The sequence below is a fragment of the Physella acuta genome, unplaced genomic scaffold (assembly GCF_028476545.2).
Source record: "Physella acuta isolate Inbredline_101_S28 unplaced genomic scaffold, ASM2847654v3 ptg000859l, whole genome shotgun sequence".
Taxonomy (NCBI): domain Eukaryota; kingdom Metazoa; phylum Mollusca; class Gastropoda; family Physidae; genus Physella; species Physella acuta.
Genome location: NW_026732376.1, coordinates 65,616 through 82,622, shown reverse-complemented (window position 1 = coordinate 82,622; position 17,007 = coordinate 65,616). Strand labels below are relative to the sequence as shown.

Sequence of the window (17,007 nt, the reverse complement as noted above, 5' to 3'; positions counted from 1 at the left end):
AAAAGCTGGGGTATGCGAGTGTTTCGATAATTTTTTAATTGGGTTAGTGTATGATCCAAACTTCCATGCTCCGCAAAAAAATTCCTCATCGAAAAAATGCGATTTGAACTTTATAAAATTCCTAGGCGAAATGTTAAAATAAATCTGATTCATTTCGTACTCTGTTGGCTTGTAACAGGCTTGCTATAGAATGCCTAGGCATTACGACAGAGAGTAATTGCTCGGAAAGAGGGGAGGGGGAAACTAGGGGGGCGTATCAAGAATGTCTCCTTTTTGTGTTATTAGGTGTACGATCCTCTAGGCCCTAGAGTACCTTTATCGACTTATACCGTAGTATGTGGGTACGGCTAATCTCTAACTCAAATTTATTAAAGTTAATTATTAAAGAAATCACAATAATTCAAAACTCTAGCGCGAAGTAGTTCAAACTGCTAGTTAAATATGTTTATTCATACCAAGGACCTAATGCGCACATTGCACCGGCGCGCACCCGAACTGAACACAGCCGAAACGTCGCATGACAACCAGATGACGTCAAAATAGGATCAACTAAGAATGTCGGCAAGACATGGTGCTGCGACGATTGCCTGACGGGTGACCTTACATCCATCTCTAATCTTCAACCTCCTGCAGTAGTAAACCTTTCAGCTCTGTTGCCGTGCCCTCCATCCGACACAATTCTCTCTTCTCTCATTTTTTTCAGCGTCTGCCTCTTCGAAATGGGTGAGTGATTTTTAAGCTTATTTATGACCTACAATTGTTTTTATGTTTAGTGAATTGGCCTTTCCAAACGGCTGTTTATTCGGCTTGAAATTAAACCCACTAGCGGTATCGAAATTAAGATCCGTCTAGGCCTTAGGTAGATCTAGTAGGTTCAAGGCCTTGATCTAGTAGTAGGGCCTGTTCAGATACAGTACAGTACAGTTCCCTTTTCAAACCGGACGGTCCTGTTTCTGTGACCTCGGCATATGAATGGTGCTCAGTACTATGCCCAGCCGCCCATTATTTCCCTAACGTGAGTTAGGTACTCGTCAAGGCTGGGTGGACTCAGGGACGTTCGACTGACTTGAGCCCAGGTTTGAACTCGAGACATTCCGGTTAGCAGTCCAGCGCTCTACTTCTAGGCCACGCCGTCCCACTGTTCAGAAACGCCGTAAGACTTTTTTTTTAGATCTAGATCTAGATCTAGTATGTAATATACTAGTCTAAACGTTAGCGTGGTTGGGTGGGAAAGCGCGTGGTTGCTAACTCATAGTCTAGAGCCTCAACCCTCTGGTATATGAGCTTCGATAGCTGTGGACAACAACCCATCTAGATCTAGATTAAGATATCTCCGAAATCAAACCGGCGATGGGATTACCAACTCTGGTTTTCTATCGCTCGCTCCTGTTACACATCTGATGTTAAGTAAGTTGTAGACCTACATGTAATGCCTCTCCCTTGGATCCATCTGCTGTGTGGAGAGGGGTGTCTGAAACAGGGGGACTAGCAAGCCTTTTTAATTAGTTTCCCAGTCCTTGTGGATTGACTGCCAAGGAGCATTCGTCCTTTGTGTTATTTATGCCAATATTATTAATAATGTAAGATTTGTAATTGCACAGTATCAATTAAACTGTTGATTGTTGGCTAATTCTGATCTGCCCACCCAGCCACCATGGGACGGAGTGGTCTAGCGGTAGAGAGCTGGACTACTAACCCGTAAGTCTCGAGTTCGAATCCGGGTTCAAGGCAGTAGACCGTCCCTGAGTCCATCCAACTCTGATGGGTACCTAACTCGCGTTAGGGAAAGTAAAGGCAGCTGGGCATAGTGCTGACCACACTATCTCTTCATATGCCGAGGTCACATAAACAAGTGAACTCTACTTCACTTACCCCATAGACCGTCAGGTTTGAATATGTAATATGGATCGCGTTGACTGTTAGTATTTATTTAAAAAAAAGTCATCTAGATCCGGAAGACATGCTTGGCTGAATTCAAGGTCAGGTAGACATGGTAAACATTGGGGAGCCAAGACTTAGAAGATCTAGATCTAGATTTCTAGATCCATTTAAAAAAAAAAGAATAACCCAACAATGAAACGAGAACTTTAAGATGATGTCGTTTCTTACCAATTTTGAATTGCAACAGTCATCATTGACTAGATCTATAAAGTGCGTAAATAACTGTGAATTGAAACCAGAGTTTCTTTCAGGCATCTCTTCGAAAAAAAGGGGGGGGGGGGGGGGTGGGGGAGGTGACTCTGAACTCCCCCCCCCCCCCCTTCACGCCCCGGATAAAAAAGATCTTAAATAGAAAATATTTACTTATACCAGTGTCCGCCCCTCCCTCCCCACCCTCGAAAAATTTAGCCTGCTCACCTTCCCCCCCCCCCCCCACCCCCACCTTGAGAAAAATGTCTGAAGGAAACGCTGATTAAAACTGACAATCTTAAGTTTAGACTTAAGCGAGAAAGTAAGCTTATGTTAACAGCTGGCTTTAAAATTATCTGCAGGCTGTATAGCTTGCCCATGTTGTTTTTATTACCTGAAATAATTTATGCTGGGAATTGTCAATTAGCCATATTTGCGTATTCGCAAACTATCATCATCGATTACAATACTAAAACCCACTATATAGGTTTTAGCATTTTATTCTCGATACCCACACCGCTAATGACCGAAAGCATCGGTTATTCTCTCCACACGAATATGTATGCATGGTTGATTGACATAGGCCTAATTAGGATAGCTTAATTAAACTTTTGTTTAGGCTATTGGGACATGACATCCTTGTTTTTCTCAATACATTTTCTAAATTAAAAGAAAACCATTCTTAAACAGCATTTATTTAATTAATTGTCCTGTATAAAATCAAGCCACAGAAATGGCAAAAAAAAACCCCACTCAAAAAAACAAAAAAAAAAACCACCCCAAAAAATTAAAATAAAACCCAGCACGAAACGAATGTTGTATTTGTCAACGCGCCCATCTACAGTCTCTATAATCCATTGGCTACAACTATGTTCAGGTAGTTGTCTTCGTCAGCAGAGCCCTCCGTCGCAATGTCGACTGCCTCCTCAAGATGAGCGTATAATTTTCTAGTGTGGGCCCAGTTCTCTGTCGTCTGCATGTGACGCTTTGCATTTTTCTTTGAGTGAGTGTTTGTGTCCGAGTGCGTCATGTTCTGTCCCATACTAATTATAGTCGATAACGAGGTCTTATAAAAACGCCGGTAGTTCACGAGAGTAAGATTTTTTTTTTCTTTATTGTGGTATTAGTATTAGATTTGGGATTGGGGGGGGGGGGGGAATATGGTTAGGGTCAGGCTAGAGTAGGAGTTAAGTAAGCTTGGGTTAAGTTCAGGATAAAGGGTTACGATACTATAAGAAGATTGTCTCAAGATGATTTGCCGGCATTTTTACAAGTACTTCACATTACAACACCAATTGGAACTTACTCCAAATATGCTTGTATGCTTGAATATTTACATTAAGTATTACGTGTAAATGCGTAAATAAGAGTAATTAATTATATGTATAATTTAGGGTATTTTCTTAGCGGGTACCTGTTGGCCGATGCTCAGTCAAGCATATATATCGCTAACATAATCAAAGCTCTAAGCATAGTCTAATCTAATTTTAACATTAAAGTCTTTGTTTTAAAACGATAACATTGTATCACTAGTGTTATCCTTTATGATATGCTTGATCCTTCTAAATACCGAGCAATAACCATATGGTACCTCATAACAGTCTCAAAGACTTATCTGTGAACTTATTATTGAATACAAGCATGATGTTTTAAGCCTGTTAAGCTGGTTGCTGATGTTAATAGACGCACTTTGTCAACTCTTTTTATTCAGTAAATAAATGTAGAGATTTAAAGATGCGCAAGTGATGGGAGAAAAATATTAAGACTATTATTATTTGTTATATTTACTCCCGTTATTTTGTTGTCTCAAAAGTTTATTTTATTGTTCGCAGCTTTGATTATCATCGGACTGGAGATTTTACCGGAATCGGATTGGGATGACCTCAGAGAAAGCCGTCAGTTTACCCTGTTAACCCGAACCAACGTCTAACACATTCTGTACTCAAGCCCCCGTTGACAACCAGTCAAGAACCAAGTTGTTTTTTTTATAGTGCCACGTGAATCGCTGAACTCCGAGTCAAGGTCGCCTTGCTTGATTGACCCCGACCAAGATGTCTCTTCCGCCTCCACCACCAACGCAACTCGCCGACACGGACGAGAGCAAGAAAGACACCGCTATTCGGCCTCAGATCGGCGTCCTGAACCGGATGAACCTGGCTGAAAAACCCATCCCCACCGTGCTCCCTGTCAAGCGTGCGGTCCCCACGCCAGACTATGTTCCTACTGAAAGGACCTCGTCCATATCTTTCAAGCCGCCGTCCCTGAAGAAACCCAAGCCTAAAACTCCCCCGCCCGAGCCCCCAGCCGGCACCCTGTCCTCCGCCTTGGGGTACATTAGCTCGTTCTTCGCCGCCAAGGAAACAAGCACCACGGGACCCGCCCAGCGGGAACCTGTCAAGAAGGTCTCAGCAACCCCTCAACAAATCGACGCCGCTATAGAGAACATACTCAGCCAAATGACAAAAAACCCGGAGAAGAAAGAAACACCACCGGTGAAGCCTGAGCAGCACAAGAGGGAGGCTAGAAAAGCATCCACTTCACCGCAACACGCCAAACGATCCAGGTCCCAGGTAACGAAGAATGCCAAAACAAGTGCGACCCGCAGTCCGTCACCGAATCTATTCAAAGATAAAAAGGTAGCGTCGCCTTTGGCAGTAGTAAAAGACTTCAAAGTAGTCGACTCTAGTAGTGTTAAAATTGCTGAGTCCAACAAAATGTCCTATCGCGTGACTTCAAAACCTCGAGAAGATTCAAATCTCAAAAAGAAAGAGCTGCGTAAGACAGCGAACTACAAGCTAACAAGAAGTGTTTCCGGTTCAACTATTTCCACATGTTCGCAGAAAATAGGACAGACACATCCCCCCATACCCCCTTCTATATTGCCACCGGTAATTCCCATCCCCCCTTCTCTTTGCGCGCCTGTTTCACACAAGATAACCAGCGATCCTGAGAAGCTGGAGGCATATCAAGTCTCACAGTTAGTACCTACAGTACTTACCCCAACTATCTTAACTGAAAATGAGCCAGTTAAAGAAGAACCGGTATCATTCGCATCTCGTCAGCCTAGAATCGTCTTAAGATCTGAACCTGTTGTGGTGCCAGCCGATAAGTCCAACACTGTGACTTTCGAAAACAAATACCCACCCACACTTCACGTCATGGTCAATGATCAAACCAAAGTCAACACGTACCTAAAACCTGAGTCCCCAAAAGTTGTAAAGCCGACATCGCACGCCGTGACGTCAGAAAACTTCGTCGAGACTCTCCTACCACCTGAAGAAACGCCCACTTTTCTTGGCCCTACAGAGTTGGACGAAATAGAGGGCTATTTCAAAGATTCCCCACTAATAAAGCCGTCACAAAAAAAATCTTCAACGAAAATTCCGTCACCGAAATCAAAAGAAACCAGAAGACCTACTACAAACTCCCCACCGAAAACGACATCTCAAACTATGAAACCAATAAAAGAGTCAAACCTAAATGATGAACCACCGCCAATAAACCCCTCACCAACAGAAACCGGAAGAGGGAATAAAAACTTTCCACCGAAAACATCTCAAACTATGAAACCAATAAAAGAGTCAAACCTAAATGATGAACCACCGCCAATATACCCCTCACCAACAGAAACCGGAAGATGGAATAAAAACTTTCCATCGAAAACGACATCTCAAACTATGAAACCAATAAAAGAGTCAAACCTAAATGATGAACCACCGCCAATAAACCCCTCACCAACAGAAACCGGAAGGCCGAATACAAACTCCCCACCGAAAACGACATCTCAAACTATGAAACCAATAAAAGAGTCAAACCTAAATGATGAAATACCGCCAAAAAACCCCTCACCAAAAGAAACTGGAAGATGGAATAAAAACTTTCCACCGAAAACGACATCTCAAACTATAAAACCAAAAAAAGAGTCAAACCTACCCGATGAACCACCGCCAAAAATGCCCCCAGCAAAAGATAATCCAGCAAAAGATAATCCAGTAAAAGAACCCTCACCAAAAGAACAAACTCAAAAAGAACTGTCACCAAAAGATCAGTTACCTAAAATGCCAACACCCAAAGACAAATCGAATCCCGAAACAGCTGCACAAAAAGTTTCTTCAACTGCCATACCCAAAGAAACGTTATGGGAATATTTTAAACCGAAAGTCCCAACAGTCAAACCCCGGTCGATGTCTAGCCACGCCACCACCGGCGCTTCAGATAGAACACCTTCCATCACCAGGAGCCACGCCACCACCGGCGCTAAAGACAGAACACCTTCCATCACCAGGAGCCACGCCACCACCGGCGCTAAAGACAGAACACCTTCCATCACCAGGAGCCACGCCACCACCGGCGCTAAAGACAGAACACCTTCCATCACCAGGAGCCACGCCACCACCGGCGCTACAGACAGAACACCTTCCATCACCAGGAGAATCGAGACCAAACCTGTCAAGCTCAGTACGAAACCAGCACACAAACAAACAGTTGAAATGCCAGGCCGCTCCCCATCCTGGAAAATTGATGATAGACCACATCCAAACACAGCGCGAGGTCCTTTCGAAAGAACGTCATTCATAAACAAACCTGAAGAAAAAAGTGACAATACTTTTAAGAAACCTATATATAAACCCCCACCAGCTGACATCTTAAGTCGTTCCCCAACTTGGAAAACGGAAGTAAAACCACAACCAAGACCGAATATTGCCGAAAATTTAATGACTTATCCACCTTCGTGCCTATCGCCAACCATCATTTACCATGGTACTTCCCCGTCTCGAAAACCCGAGCCGTTCACATTTAGCTTCGAAGCCAAGCCCCCCATCCCCTTGTCCAACACAAAACCCAACCAACCCCAGCGCGTCGCCAGTCCCCCGAAAGGCTACACTATCAAAAGTCCTAAGCCCGCAGAAGTCAACGATAAGAAGCAGCGCTCTTCCCCCCATGCAAGCGCTTCACCAAGTAACAGACAAATAAAACCCGCCCCACAAAAAACATCATCGATTCAAAGGAGAGCTTCACCAAACCTATCTTCTGCTCAGAAAAAAAACTCACCTCGAGCTACGCCTGCTAAAAATAAATCCTCTCCCCAGGCTAAATCGAAGCCTAAAATACCACCCCCCAGCTATGCTCGGCCAAGATCTGTACCTTCAACGACGTATCAATCAACGTCTAAAACTGCGGAAATGGATAAAGGGCGCAATGATAAAACAAAACCTCAAGCTCCAACCACTCCAGAGAAAGACAAAGCAACGCTACCCGTAGCGGCCATAATAGCAGCAACAGCAGCCGCCGCTGGCGCACAGGTAACGGAAGATTCAAGCAAAACTCAAGCAGACGACAGCGATGCCAAGCTGGAGAAAGTCATCCAAACACAAGAAAGCAATATAGAAGCACTCGCAAAAGACAACACTCAAACAATGCAGGCTCCTAACCCACAAGAAACAGGGCAACAGACCCCTGTGTATCAACCCCCTCCTAAACAAGCTCTTGTATACCCAGTTCCTAAACCATGCAAAAAAAGAGAAAAAACCGACACAGACAACGTTACGAATGAAGACGGTAAAGCTATACCCGCGGCAACTTCAGCCCGCGGTGAAAATAAAGCTGCTGTCAATGAAGGAGTCACCCTCCCAAACATTCCCGCCAAGAACAAAGAAGAGGACGAAGGATTTGTTCACTACAGCAGTAACCCTCACAGCCAAGCCTCGGCGGCCACTATGTTTGGAGAGTTTCCCTAAAGTAGTGTATTGCTGACCACACATCTGATCACATGACGTCAATTCTTCAGCATGAACTGTCAACTTTATACATCATACTTACTTCAACTGTTAACTTTATACATCATACTTACTTAAACTGTTAACTTTATACATCATACTTGCTTCAAATGAAAACTCGCGATAATTAAAGCTAATACACGCGTTGAATCCTGCCTCGGCTAAAAGATCAGCCCCATGTAAATCACGTGCAAATCTGATTCAATCCCGCCTCGTCTAACAGGTTACCTCCATGTAAATCTGATAAAATCCTGTTTTGTTTACAAGGTCAGCCCCTTGTACATCACGTGCAAATCTGATTGAATTCCGCCTCGTCTACCAGGTCAGCCCCTAGTAGATCACGTGACAATCTGATAAAATCCTGTTTTGTTTACAAGGTCAGCCCCTTGTACATCACGTGCAAATCTGATTGAATTCCGCCTCGTCTACCAGGTCAGCCCCTAGTAGATCACGTGACAATCTGATAAAATCCTGTTTTGTCTACAAGGTCAGCCCCTTGTACATCACGTGCAAATCTGATTGAATTCTGCCTCGTCTACAAGGTCAGCCCCTAGTAGATCACGTGACAATCTGATTAAAATCCTGTTTTGTCTACAAGGTCAGCCCCTTGTACATCACGTGCAAATCTGATTGAATTCCGGCTCGTCTACCAGGTCAGGCCCTAGTAGATCACGTGACAATCTGATTAAAATCCTGTTTTGTCTACAAGGTCAGCCCCTTGTACATCACGTGCAAATCTGATTCAATCCAGCCTTGTCTAACAGGTCAGCCCCTAGTAGATCACGTGACAATCTGATTAAAATCCTGTTTTGTCTACAAGGTCAGCCCCTTGTACATCACGTGCAAATCTGATTGAATTCTGCCTCGTCTACCAGGTCAGCCCCTAGTAGATCACGTGACAATCTGATAAAATCCTGTTTTGTCTACAAGGTCAGCCCCTTGTACATCACGTGCAAATCTGATTGAATTCTGCCTCGTCTACCAGGTCAGGCCCTAGTAGATCACGTGACAATCTGATTAAAATCCTGTTTTGTCTACAAGGTCAGCCCCTTGTACATCACGTGCAAATCTGATTGAATTCCGGCTCGTCTACAAGGTCAGCCCCTAGTAGATCACGTGACAATCATCTCATCCAAGGTTCCAGCCAACCCAGCTTTTCGCTCAGCTCCGGATAAGACCAGCATCAGTTGGCACCAGAGGGACAAAAGTATGGACTGCTGACTCACGTCACTCATCAACTCAACATCTATCAATCGCCAGTCACAATAAAAAAGATTTTAAAATACCAGAATATGTGATTCTTGTCTTATTGTTTTTAGTTTTTGTATATGAACGTAATTTTTTTTTATTTCCCTAAGTAATACATTTTTATTTTAAATTTATTTTTCATTTCAGGATAGTCTTATTATACACATAAAAATACTTTGGCTTTTCAACAAAATGTATTTGAACAAGAAACAAATCGTAGGTTCAAAAATGAAAAAATGAACATTTATTTAACAGAAAAAAAAAATAAATAATTAAAACCTGCAAAGAATTCATGGTCATCAATTTGTAAAAACTGAATTAGGTATGTGGTGAAAATGATGGAAGGGGCAGATTACTCTTCAAACAATACAATCCCGGAAGAGAACGAATCCACTGCGTCACAAAGTACACCCAAAACTAAACCTGCACCAGACGAGCAAGGAACAAATAAATCGGAGAGAGCATCGCAGAAAACCAACAGCAGCGTCAAGGAAACAGCCGACGACAGCGATAAGAAGTCCACGACATCGAGAACGAGTAAGAATTCAGCCGACCAAAACAACGATAAACAGAGCGTGACTAAAGGAAACAATTCAGTGGTGAGCGAAAGAAAGTTGACGATCAGTACTATCCAACGCGAAGGGAGTCTTGTTGACCCGAAAGAATACGAAGAAGCTGAGCGTGTTTCTAAAAATACACCGAAGCGATCAGTAGAAAACAGCGTTGTTTATAAACCAGATCAAATAACTGATGCTAAAGCTCTTTCAGATCGAATATCCCTCATCAATCCTTTTTCTAATGATATCCCTTTGCCGATTTCGTTTATCATGGAACCCCATACCTCGACCCCTCTCGGCAATACACAGAACCCTTTCAACATGTTTGAGATGCCTCCCAGTGTCAACAATGGCGCCATGAGCTACCGTTCCGCCCATTACTCCGACAGGCCACCTACGTACCTCTCCGATCCGACCTTCGCCCGTCAAACCTACGGTACCATGGCTGTCCCAACCCCTAACCCGTACAACTACTTCCCCAACAACTACTCAGTCGTGGACACCTTCTCCAGAAGGCTCAGTGACCCCAGATTGACCGCACCAGCACCAACGCCCCTGGGTCTGCCGGGGTTCCCCTACCCTGAAGTCATGTTCCCTGGTTCCCTCTCGCTGCCTGCGCCGTCCACAAATTCCGAAAACCAATCGACGACCAAGAAGAAAAAGAAGAAGAAGAAAAGGCGTCGTTTTGAATGCCTAGACGATGACGGGGTCTACTTGCCACATACTTCCATTAAGGTATTTGTGTATTCATTTTGAGAATATGTTAACATCTATAACAATAAGTTAGTGTTTTAAATAAACTACCCCCCCCCCCACACACACACACAAATGTTTATTCAACAAGTTATCAAATACAATAATTATTTAAGTTAAAAATCATTCACCAGAACAACAACAAAACAATAAATAATTAGTATGCAATGTATAGATAAAGAAATGATTTAATGTTAATCAGTGGCGTAGCGAGGTCGGGTGTCACCCGGTGCGGCACTTAATGGTGTCACCCCCCCCCCCCCCCCCCCCAGAGGCATAGAGACCCTTCCCAGGGACAAACTCTCAAATTTTCGATTTGCACCCCCCCTCAAACTTTCGATTTGCACCCCCCCCCTCGAGTTTTTCTCTATATATTTTGCTATTTTTTGCCTTTGTTGCCCCCCCCCCTAAATGGTGTCACCCGGTGCGGTCCGCACCCCGCCCCCTCTCGCTACGCCCCTGTTATAGAGTTTAACACTGTATTTTGTAATAAATTCGACTTGCCAAATCTTTCAGAAAGCAAAGTGGCGTGACGTCTGGGACAATCTAGAAATTTCCTTGATGAAGAAACGGAAAGCACTGGAGAAAGCTTACAAAAAGCTGGCCAGCGCAGAGTGTCACGTGAGTTGTTGTAGTATAAACTAGAGTGAAAAGATAAGAAAAAAATCTTCATCACAAACGTGTAAAGCAGGGGCGTAGCTAGGTTCTCAGTGTAGGTGTACCAAAAGAAAAGTATTGAGCTGAGCTTAAAATGTGCGACTTCTTTAACCAACAAGGTGGTACAGAGCTGAGCTTAAAATGGCAGCCTTTATTAACCTGTAGTACAGAGCTGAGCTTAAAATGGGCGCCTTTATTAACCTGTGGTGCAGAGCTAAACTTAAAATGGCCGCCTTTATTAACCTGTGTTACAGAGCTGAGCTCAAAATGGCCGCCTTTCTTAACCAACATTAACAGAGCTGAGCTTAAAATGGCTGCCTTTATAAACCTGTGGTGCAGAGCTAAACTTAAAATGGCCGCCTTAATTAACCTGTGTTACAGAGCTGAGCTTAAAATGGCCGCCTTTCTTAACCAACATTAACAGAGCTGAGCTTAAAATGGCTGCCTTTATTAACCTGTGGTGCAGAGCTAAACTTAAAATGGCCGCCTTAATTAACCTGTGGTACAGAGCTGAGCTAAAATGGCTGCCTTTATTATTAACATGTGTTACAGAGCTGAGCTTAAAATGGCCGCCTTTATTAACATGTGTTACAGAGCTGAGCTTAAAATGGCCGCCTTTATTAACATGTGTTACAGAGCTGAGCTTAAAATGGCTGCCTTTATTAACCTGTGGTACAGAGCGAAACTTAAAATGGCCACCTTTATTAACCTGTGGTGCAGAGCTAAACTTAAAACCGCCGCCTTTATTAACATGTGTTACAGAGCTGAGCTTAAAATGGCTGCCTTTATTAACCTGCAGTAAAGAGCTGAGCTTAAAATGGTCGCCTTTCTTAACCAATAGTGTGGTACAGAGCTGAGCTTAAAATGGCCGCCTTTATTAACCTGTGGTACAGAGCTAATGTTAAAATGGGCGCATTTATTAACCAACTTTTACACAGATGAGCTTAAAATTGGATGGTTCGTATTACACATCAAAAAGTTGCTAACACATTAAGATGAACACATTTATAACCTCCAGTATTAACGACCGCTTTACTTTGTTTTAATAATAACTTTTATTGTATACATTTTCTAAAAATGCACAATTTTGTCAACGAATTTAATTTTTTTTCATCTCCTAAGTAAAATATTCAAATTGATTTCCCTGCGAACGCATTACCACCAGTTCATTAATTTGGACGGTCCTAAATGTCCCTTTCTTCCGATCTACATAAAATGTCCTATCTAGTTGTTTTCTTTGTAGGACTGCTCTAGTGAAGACTGAACCTCTTTTAAAATGTGTGCCTTATGACATTACCCACGGCTTTTTAAATATAATTTTCCATGTATAATATTGATTATGTATATCTCTAAGACAGTGGTTGCTTACCTTTTTTGGGGGTAGGCCTACCGAACCCCATTAGTTTCATACGGGCATTTACCGAACCCGGCTTAAAAGTTCTATTGAACGCACCGAACCCCTGAGAACTGTCTCACGAACCCCCCATGAGTTCGACCAAACGCATGTTAAGAACCACCAGTGTTTCTTCCAGACATTTTTTCTCCGGTGGGGGTGGGGGAGGGGGCGAATTAAAATTTTCGGGGGGGGGGGGCGGACACTGTTAAAAGTATATATTTTCTATAGTCCATTTCGTTCGGCGCACAGACTCCCCCCCCCCCCCCCCCCCGAAGGGATGGGATGCCTGGAAGAAACTCTAAGAATCACTGATCTAAGGGATTGATATTTTTGTACTCAAGAGTCCCACATCACGACATTATTACACAATTAAGTATTCTAAAAACAATTTCCTACCAAAAAAATTAAAATTAATTCTCATAGCTGCCTTTTTTAAAACCCATCCAGGGATTTAAAATAAAAAATCTGCAGTTTATTTCTTTTGCATGTATGATTTATTATCCCCTTAACCAAAAAGTTTTATTTTTTATCGTTAGTAAAGTATGGTAAAAAAAATAATAAGATTTGTCTATTGTAAATATTTTTAACCAATCGTTTTCATACTTTTCTGTCCAGTATATCGGGGACTCGGCAAAACACAGTAAAAACAGGTGAGTAGACTTAAAGGTAAAACAATCACAGGTGAGTAAACTTTAAGGTAAAACAATAACAGGTGAGTAAACTTTAAGGTAAAACAATCACAGGTGAGTAAACTTTAAGGTAAAACAATCACAGGTGAGTAGACTTAAAGGTAAAACAATCACAAGTGAGTAAATAATTAAGGCTAAGTCATTACTACTAGGAAAGTTAGTCAATAAAGGTTAGCAATGTCAAGCAAGGTAATCACAGATCAGCTAAGTTTAAAGTTGAGTACAAGGGAAGGTCAATGGCCGATCTCAAAGACCTTTTAAGACGAGGCGGTCATTGAGGCAGGTGAAGTAGATTTAACTGGTTTCTGTGACCTACCGCATATGAAGGGATAAATTTGAAAGTTCTACTCCCAGCAGCTTTTACTACATAAACATGTGCCAGGTACTCATTAGAGCTGGATGGACTCAAGCCCGGGCTCCGAACTCACGCTGATCCATAATGACCGTCCTAATTGCCTTCTAGGTTTTTGTTTTCGATTAACTTATTACTGTCGATATTTATTCTACTACGAATGACCAGCCTCGTTCCAAAATATCAAAATATATTATTGAAATTGTGCAAAAACCACAGTAAATACACCTTTAATTAGTGTAACATTACCTTTTTAATGTTTTACTCACATTTTCACAATATTTCATTATCTAATTGTTTCGCTGAGTTTTATAGTTTAACTTTTTAAATTTTCAGATCTCACAAGTGTTGTCTGAATGGCGACACGATTCCTCTGTGTTGCCACGCGTGCCCCGCCTCTAGACACCCGCGCGAGTACCGACAAGGGGAGGCACCTCTGGAGGGGAGACTGTATTGTTCTGGTTACGTCCCCTCTGACATGGCGAATGAAAAGTGCTATCGTTTGCTCCCCTGTGAAGACAACTACGAGCAGGAAGAGAGACAAGAAAAACGTCGCCCGAGCAACGCAACGTTCGTGTCGTTTCGGTCAAAGACCGACAATCGCGGAGACGCGAACCAAAATGATTTGCAAGATTTCCAACCATACGAGGAAGACGAGGTTGTTTATAGAAATAATTCCGTACAATATGAGGGCGATGACATTCCGAGACAAAGTTTGGGTGCCAGCAATCTTGGTTTTAACAACCGCGACAGCGTCAACTACGAACAGCGATCTAGACCCAGTCGTTTAGAAAACACCAGTAAAAAGAGTTTTAGCAACTACAACTTTGAACCGAATAATAGGTTTTCGTTTTCGAAATCTGACCACCAGCGTAACTCGAAGCAGGACCACAACAGCAAAGACGCCGGCTTACCTTGCGAGGAAAGCGTGACGGAGGTCAACGCGACCTTGCTCCGTAGCATCCAGGTGTCCCTGCGCAGCAAAAAGAGAAACCAGTGCAAGACGAAGAAGTTTAACCTGGACGTCGACTCGGCCAAGGTGTTGCGGTCACTGCTGTGTCAGAGCGACAGCAGCCCGGGGCTGTGTACCGAGCAGGAGACCACCCCCGGGAAGAAATGCCCCTGCGCCAACTTCGCCGCGTCTTGTGATGCCCCGTGGTATTGCTTCCCACCAAGCAGCAAGTACGCCCAGTGTTGTAGGTCGTCTTATCAAGGCACCTCACAAAGAAAGAAACCCAACGCGTGCAACGCCAACGACATTTTTACCTCGCCCACTCCGTTCTCGTGTGCGAACATCCCCGATTCTATCCAAGCGCGACATCTCAAAAGGTTGATGTCGCATTTCTACCACGATTTGGTCTCGCTCCCGGCTCGTCCTGACGAGGACGAGAACGACGATGACGACGGAGAGGACAAGGAGAACGCGTGCTCTCAGCACGAGTCGTTCTCCTGCAACACCAACAGAAGCAACACCGTCGTCGTGAACGCCGAGAATCTTCAAACATGCGCAGAGCTGCACTTCCTTAAACGCAACTCCTCCACCGACAGAGAGATCGAGCGGTACATCTTCGAAAAGGAAATCCTCACGCCGTTAAAAATAAACAGCCGAAAAAAGAGTTCCAGTAAAAGTCTCGAAGACGAGTTAGACTTTCTCGACTTTGTTCGAAGTGAAAGGTTCATCGAGGAATGCCGTAAAGTCTCTAGCGGAGGGAGCTTTTCCAAAAAGAGTTCTTTTTCTTCTAGGAAGAGCAGCAAGAGAAACTCAACGGCCGGACGCTCACAGAATGAAACTTGCGTTAAAAATTCTATTCCGTGTGTTAAAACCCTCGTAGACACCGGCATCCAGTCTTGTTGTATGGAAGAAGATCCGTGCTGCGTACCACCAACGAATGATCCCTGCACCAAACCACCCGACCCTTGTAACAAAATGTCGTGTGTTTCAGTAACTAGCAGCGGGGTAGATAAATGTAAGCCCACGAGACCGCCCAGACGCCGATCTGTTGAGGAGAAAGTTTGTTTATGTCCTGGTGAGGCCGTGGTATGCGCCAGAAACTCGGACACTGCCTGCACCAGTAGGTTGGTTATCTCCCACAAAGGCTCGTGCGACTTTCAGTACTCCCAGCATCACGCGTCACCGCAGGAGATCACGTGCATCAAAGATATTTACCGGTGTGAGCCGCAGTGCATGCCAAAGAAGAGGACGTGTGTAGATATAGGCTGTCAACACAACAAAACCTGCGGCAGGATCTGTGACTTCTGCCCACAGGACAGAACCTGTGACAGGACCTGCGAAACCTGTCCACAGGACGGTACGTCTTGCAGGCTCTGTACGATCTGCCCACAAGACAGTACCTGTGACAGGAAATGCAAGACCTGCCCAGAAGACAGTACTTCTTGCAGGCTCTGTAAGGTCTGCCCACAAGAGAAATCTCGTGTCAAGAACTGTGACACGTGCCAAGAAGCGTCAACGTGTGGGTGTTGCACGAACGAGGAACACCCCCTATGTACTTGCCGAGCCGATGTCTGTCAGCCGCGTTGCGGAAAGAAAACCCCTAAGTGTTGCAAACGCTGTGGTCCCCACTGTATGTGTTCAGATGGTGCTTGCTGCTCGACGAAAACGTGCCGGAAAAATCCGGCATCAATGTCCTGTTGCTGCTGCCCAAGTGCGCAGTGTTCTCAATATCAAAGCCAGGCCCCATGTAAAGGACAGAACTTCCAACAATGCCAGTCATGGAAATGTCAGTGTTGTGCCCCGTGTTGTTTCACTAAACAAACGACGTGCCAGAAAAATTGCCCTACACCATGTGAACAAGCACCATGCTCTACAAATACATATCTTGGCTCATCAACGTGCCAACAAAAATGCAATTCTTTATGCAATCCATCCCCATGTTCTAAAAATCTATGTGCGGGCCAAACGAAATGCAAAAAAGAATGCAATCCGGTATGCTATCAATCACCATGCTCTACAAATCCATGTGCGGGCCAAACAAAATGCAATCCACTATGCTATCCATCCCCATGCATGGCAAATCCATGTGCGGGCCATGATAATCCATGCCGCGCCACCTGCCAGACTCAAAGATTAAAAGACAATGATTGTGTTTCACATTACAAAGTCGAAAATGTTTGTAACCAAACTTGTAGCAAGGTTTGCGGGTCCCAATGCAGAAACCCTGGGTCATGCACATATAACCCATGCCAAGTCGACACACCGGGACCCTGGCAGAAAGACGCCAGACCCATCTCAATCAAGAAAAATACTTGCGGAAAATGTCAAACTACAACCTGCGAAGCTTCAGATCGCGATTGTATTCCTTGTTGTGATCCGGAATCGCAATGTCCAAACGTCTGCTATGATAAGTCTTGCAAAGATCCGAGCGTCTGTTATGATAAGCCCTGCAAAGATCCAGACGACTGTTATGATAAGTCTTGCGAAGATCCGAAC

At 43.9% G+C, this 17,007-nt stretch overlaps 2 protein-coding genes across 3 annotated transcripts; both read left to right on the top strand.

Annotated features, from left to right (window-relative positions):
* The first annotated feature begins 502 nt into the window (after positions 1–502).
* Positions 503–9,198, top strand: LOC131952204 (proteoglycan 4-like). Of its 2 annotated transcripts, XR_009388519.1 has the most exons (3): positions 503–723; positions 3,963–7,979; positions 8,011–9,198. XR_009388519.1 is itself a non-coding variant. In XM_059314776.1 (2 exons), exon 2 carries the CDS (start codon positions 4,182–4,184, stop codon positions 7,866–7,868), a length of 3,687 nt encoding a protein of 1,228 aa, XP_059170759.1. In that variant the 5' UTR covers positions 503–723; positions 3,963–4,181; the 3' UTR covers positions 7,869–9,198. The 2 variants fall into 2 exon arrangements, 1 of the variants encoding a protein (XP_059170759.1); XM_059314776.1 differs by having other exon boundaries at positions 3,963–9,198.
* A 121-nt stretch (positions 9,199–9,319) lies between these two features.
* Positions 9,320–16,648, top strand: LOC131952195 (uncharacterized). Its single transcript, XM_059314762.1, has 5 exons — positions 9,320–10,447; positions 10,982–11,086; positions 13,134–13,168; positions 13,896–15,631; positions 15,804–16,648. Exons 1-5 carry the CDS (start codon positions 9,491–9,493, stop codon positions 16,646–16,648), a joined length of 3,678 nt encoding a protein of 1,225 aa, XP_059170745.1. The 5' UTR covers positions 9,320–9,490.
* Positions 16,649–17,007: the final 359 nt, after the last annotated feature.

Excerpts from the sequence above, each read along its gene's own strand:
- LOC131952204 (XM_059314776.1), top strand. The coding sequence starts at position 4,182 with ATGTCTCTTCCGCCTCCACCACCAACGCAACTCGCCGACACGGACGAG.
- LOC131952195 (XM_059314762.1), top strand. The coding sequence starts at position 9,491 with ATGATGGAAGGGGCAGATTACTCTTCAAACAATACAATCCCGGAAGAG. Across the intron at positions 11,087-13,133 it reads TGGCCAGCGCAGAGTGTCAC|TATATCGGGGACTCGGCAAA; the intron begins GTGAGTTGTTGT and ends TTTTCTGTCCAG. Across the intron at positions 15,632-15,803 it reads CTCGGACACTGCCTGCACCA|GATCTGTGACTTCTGCCCAC; the intron begins GTAGGTTGGTTA and ends AACCTGCGGCAG.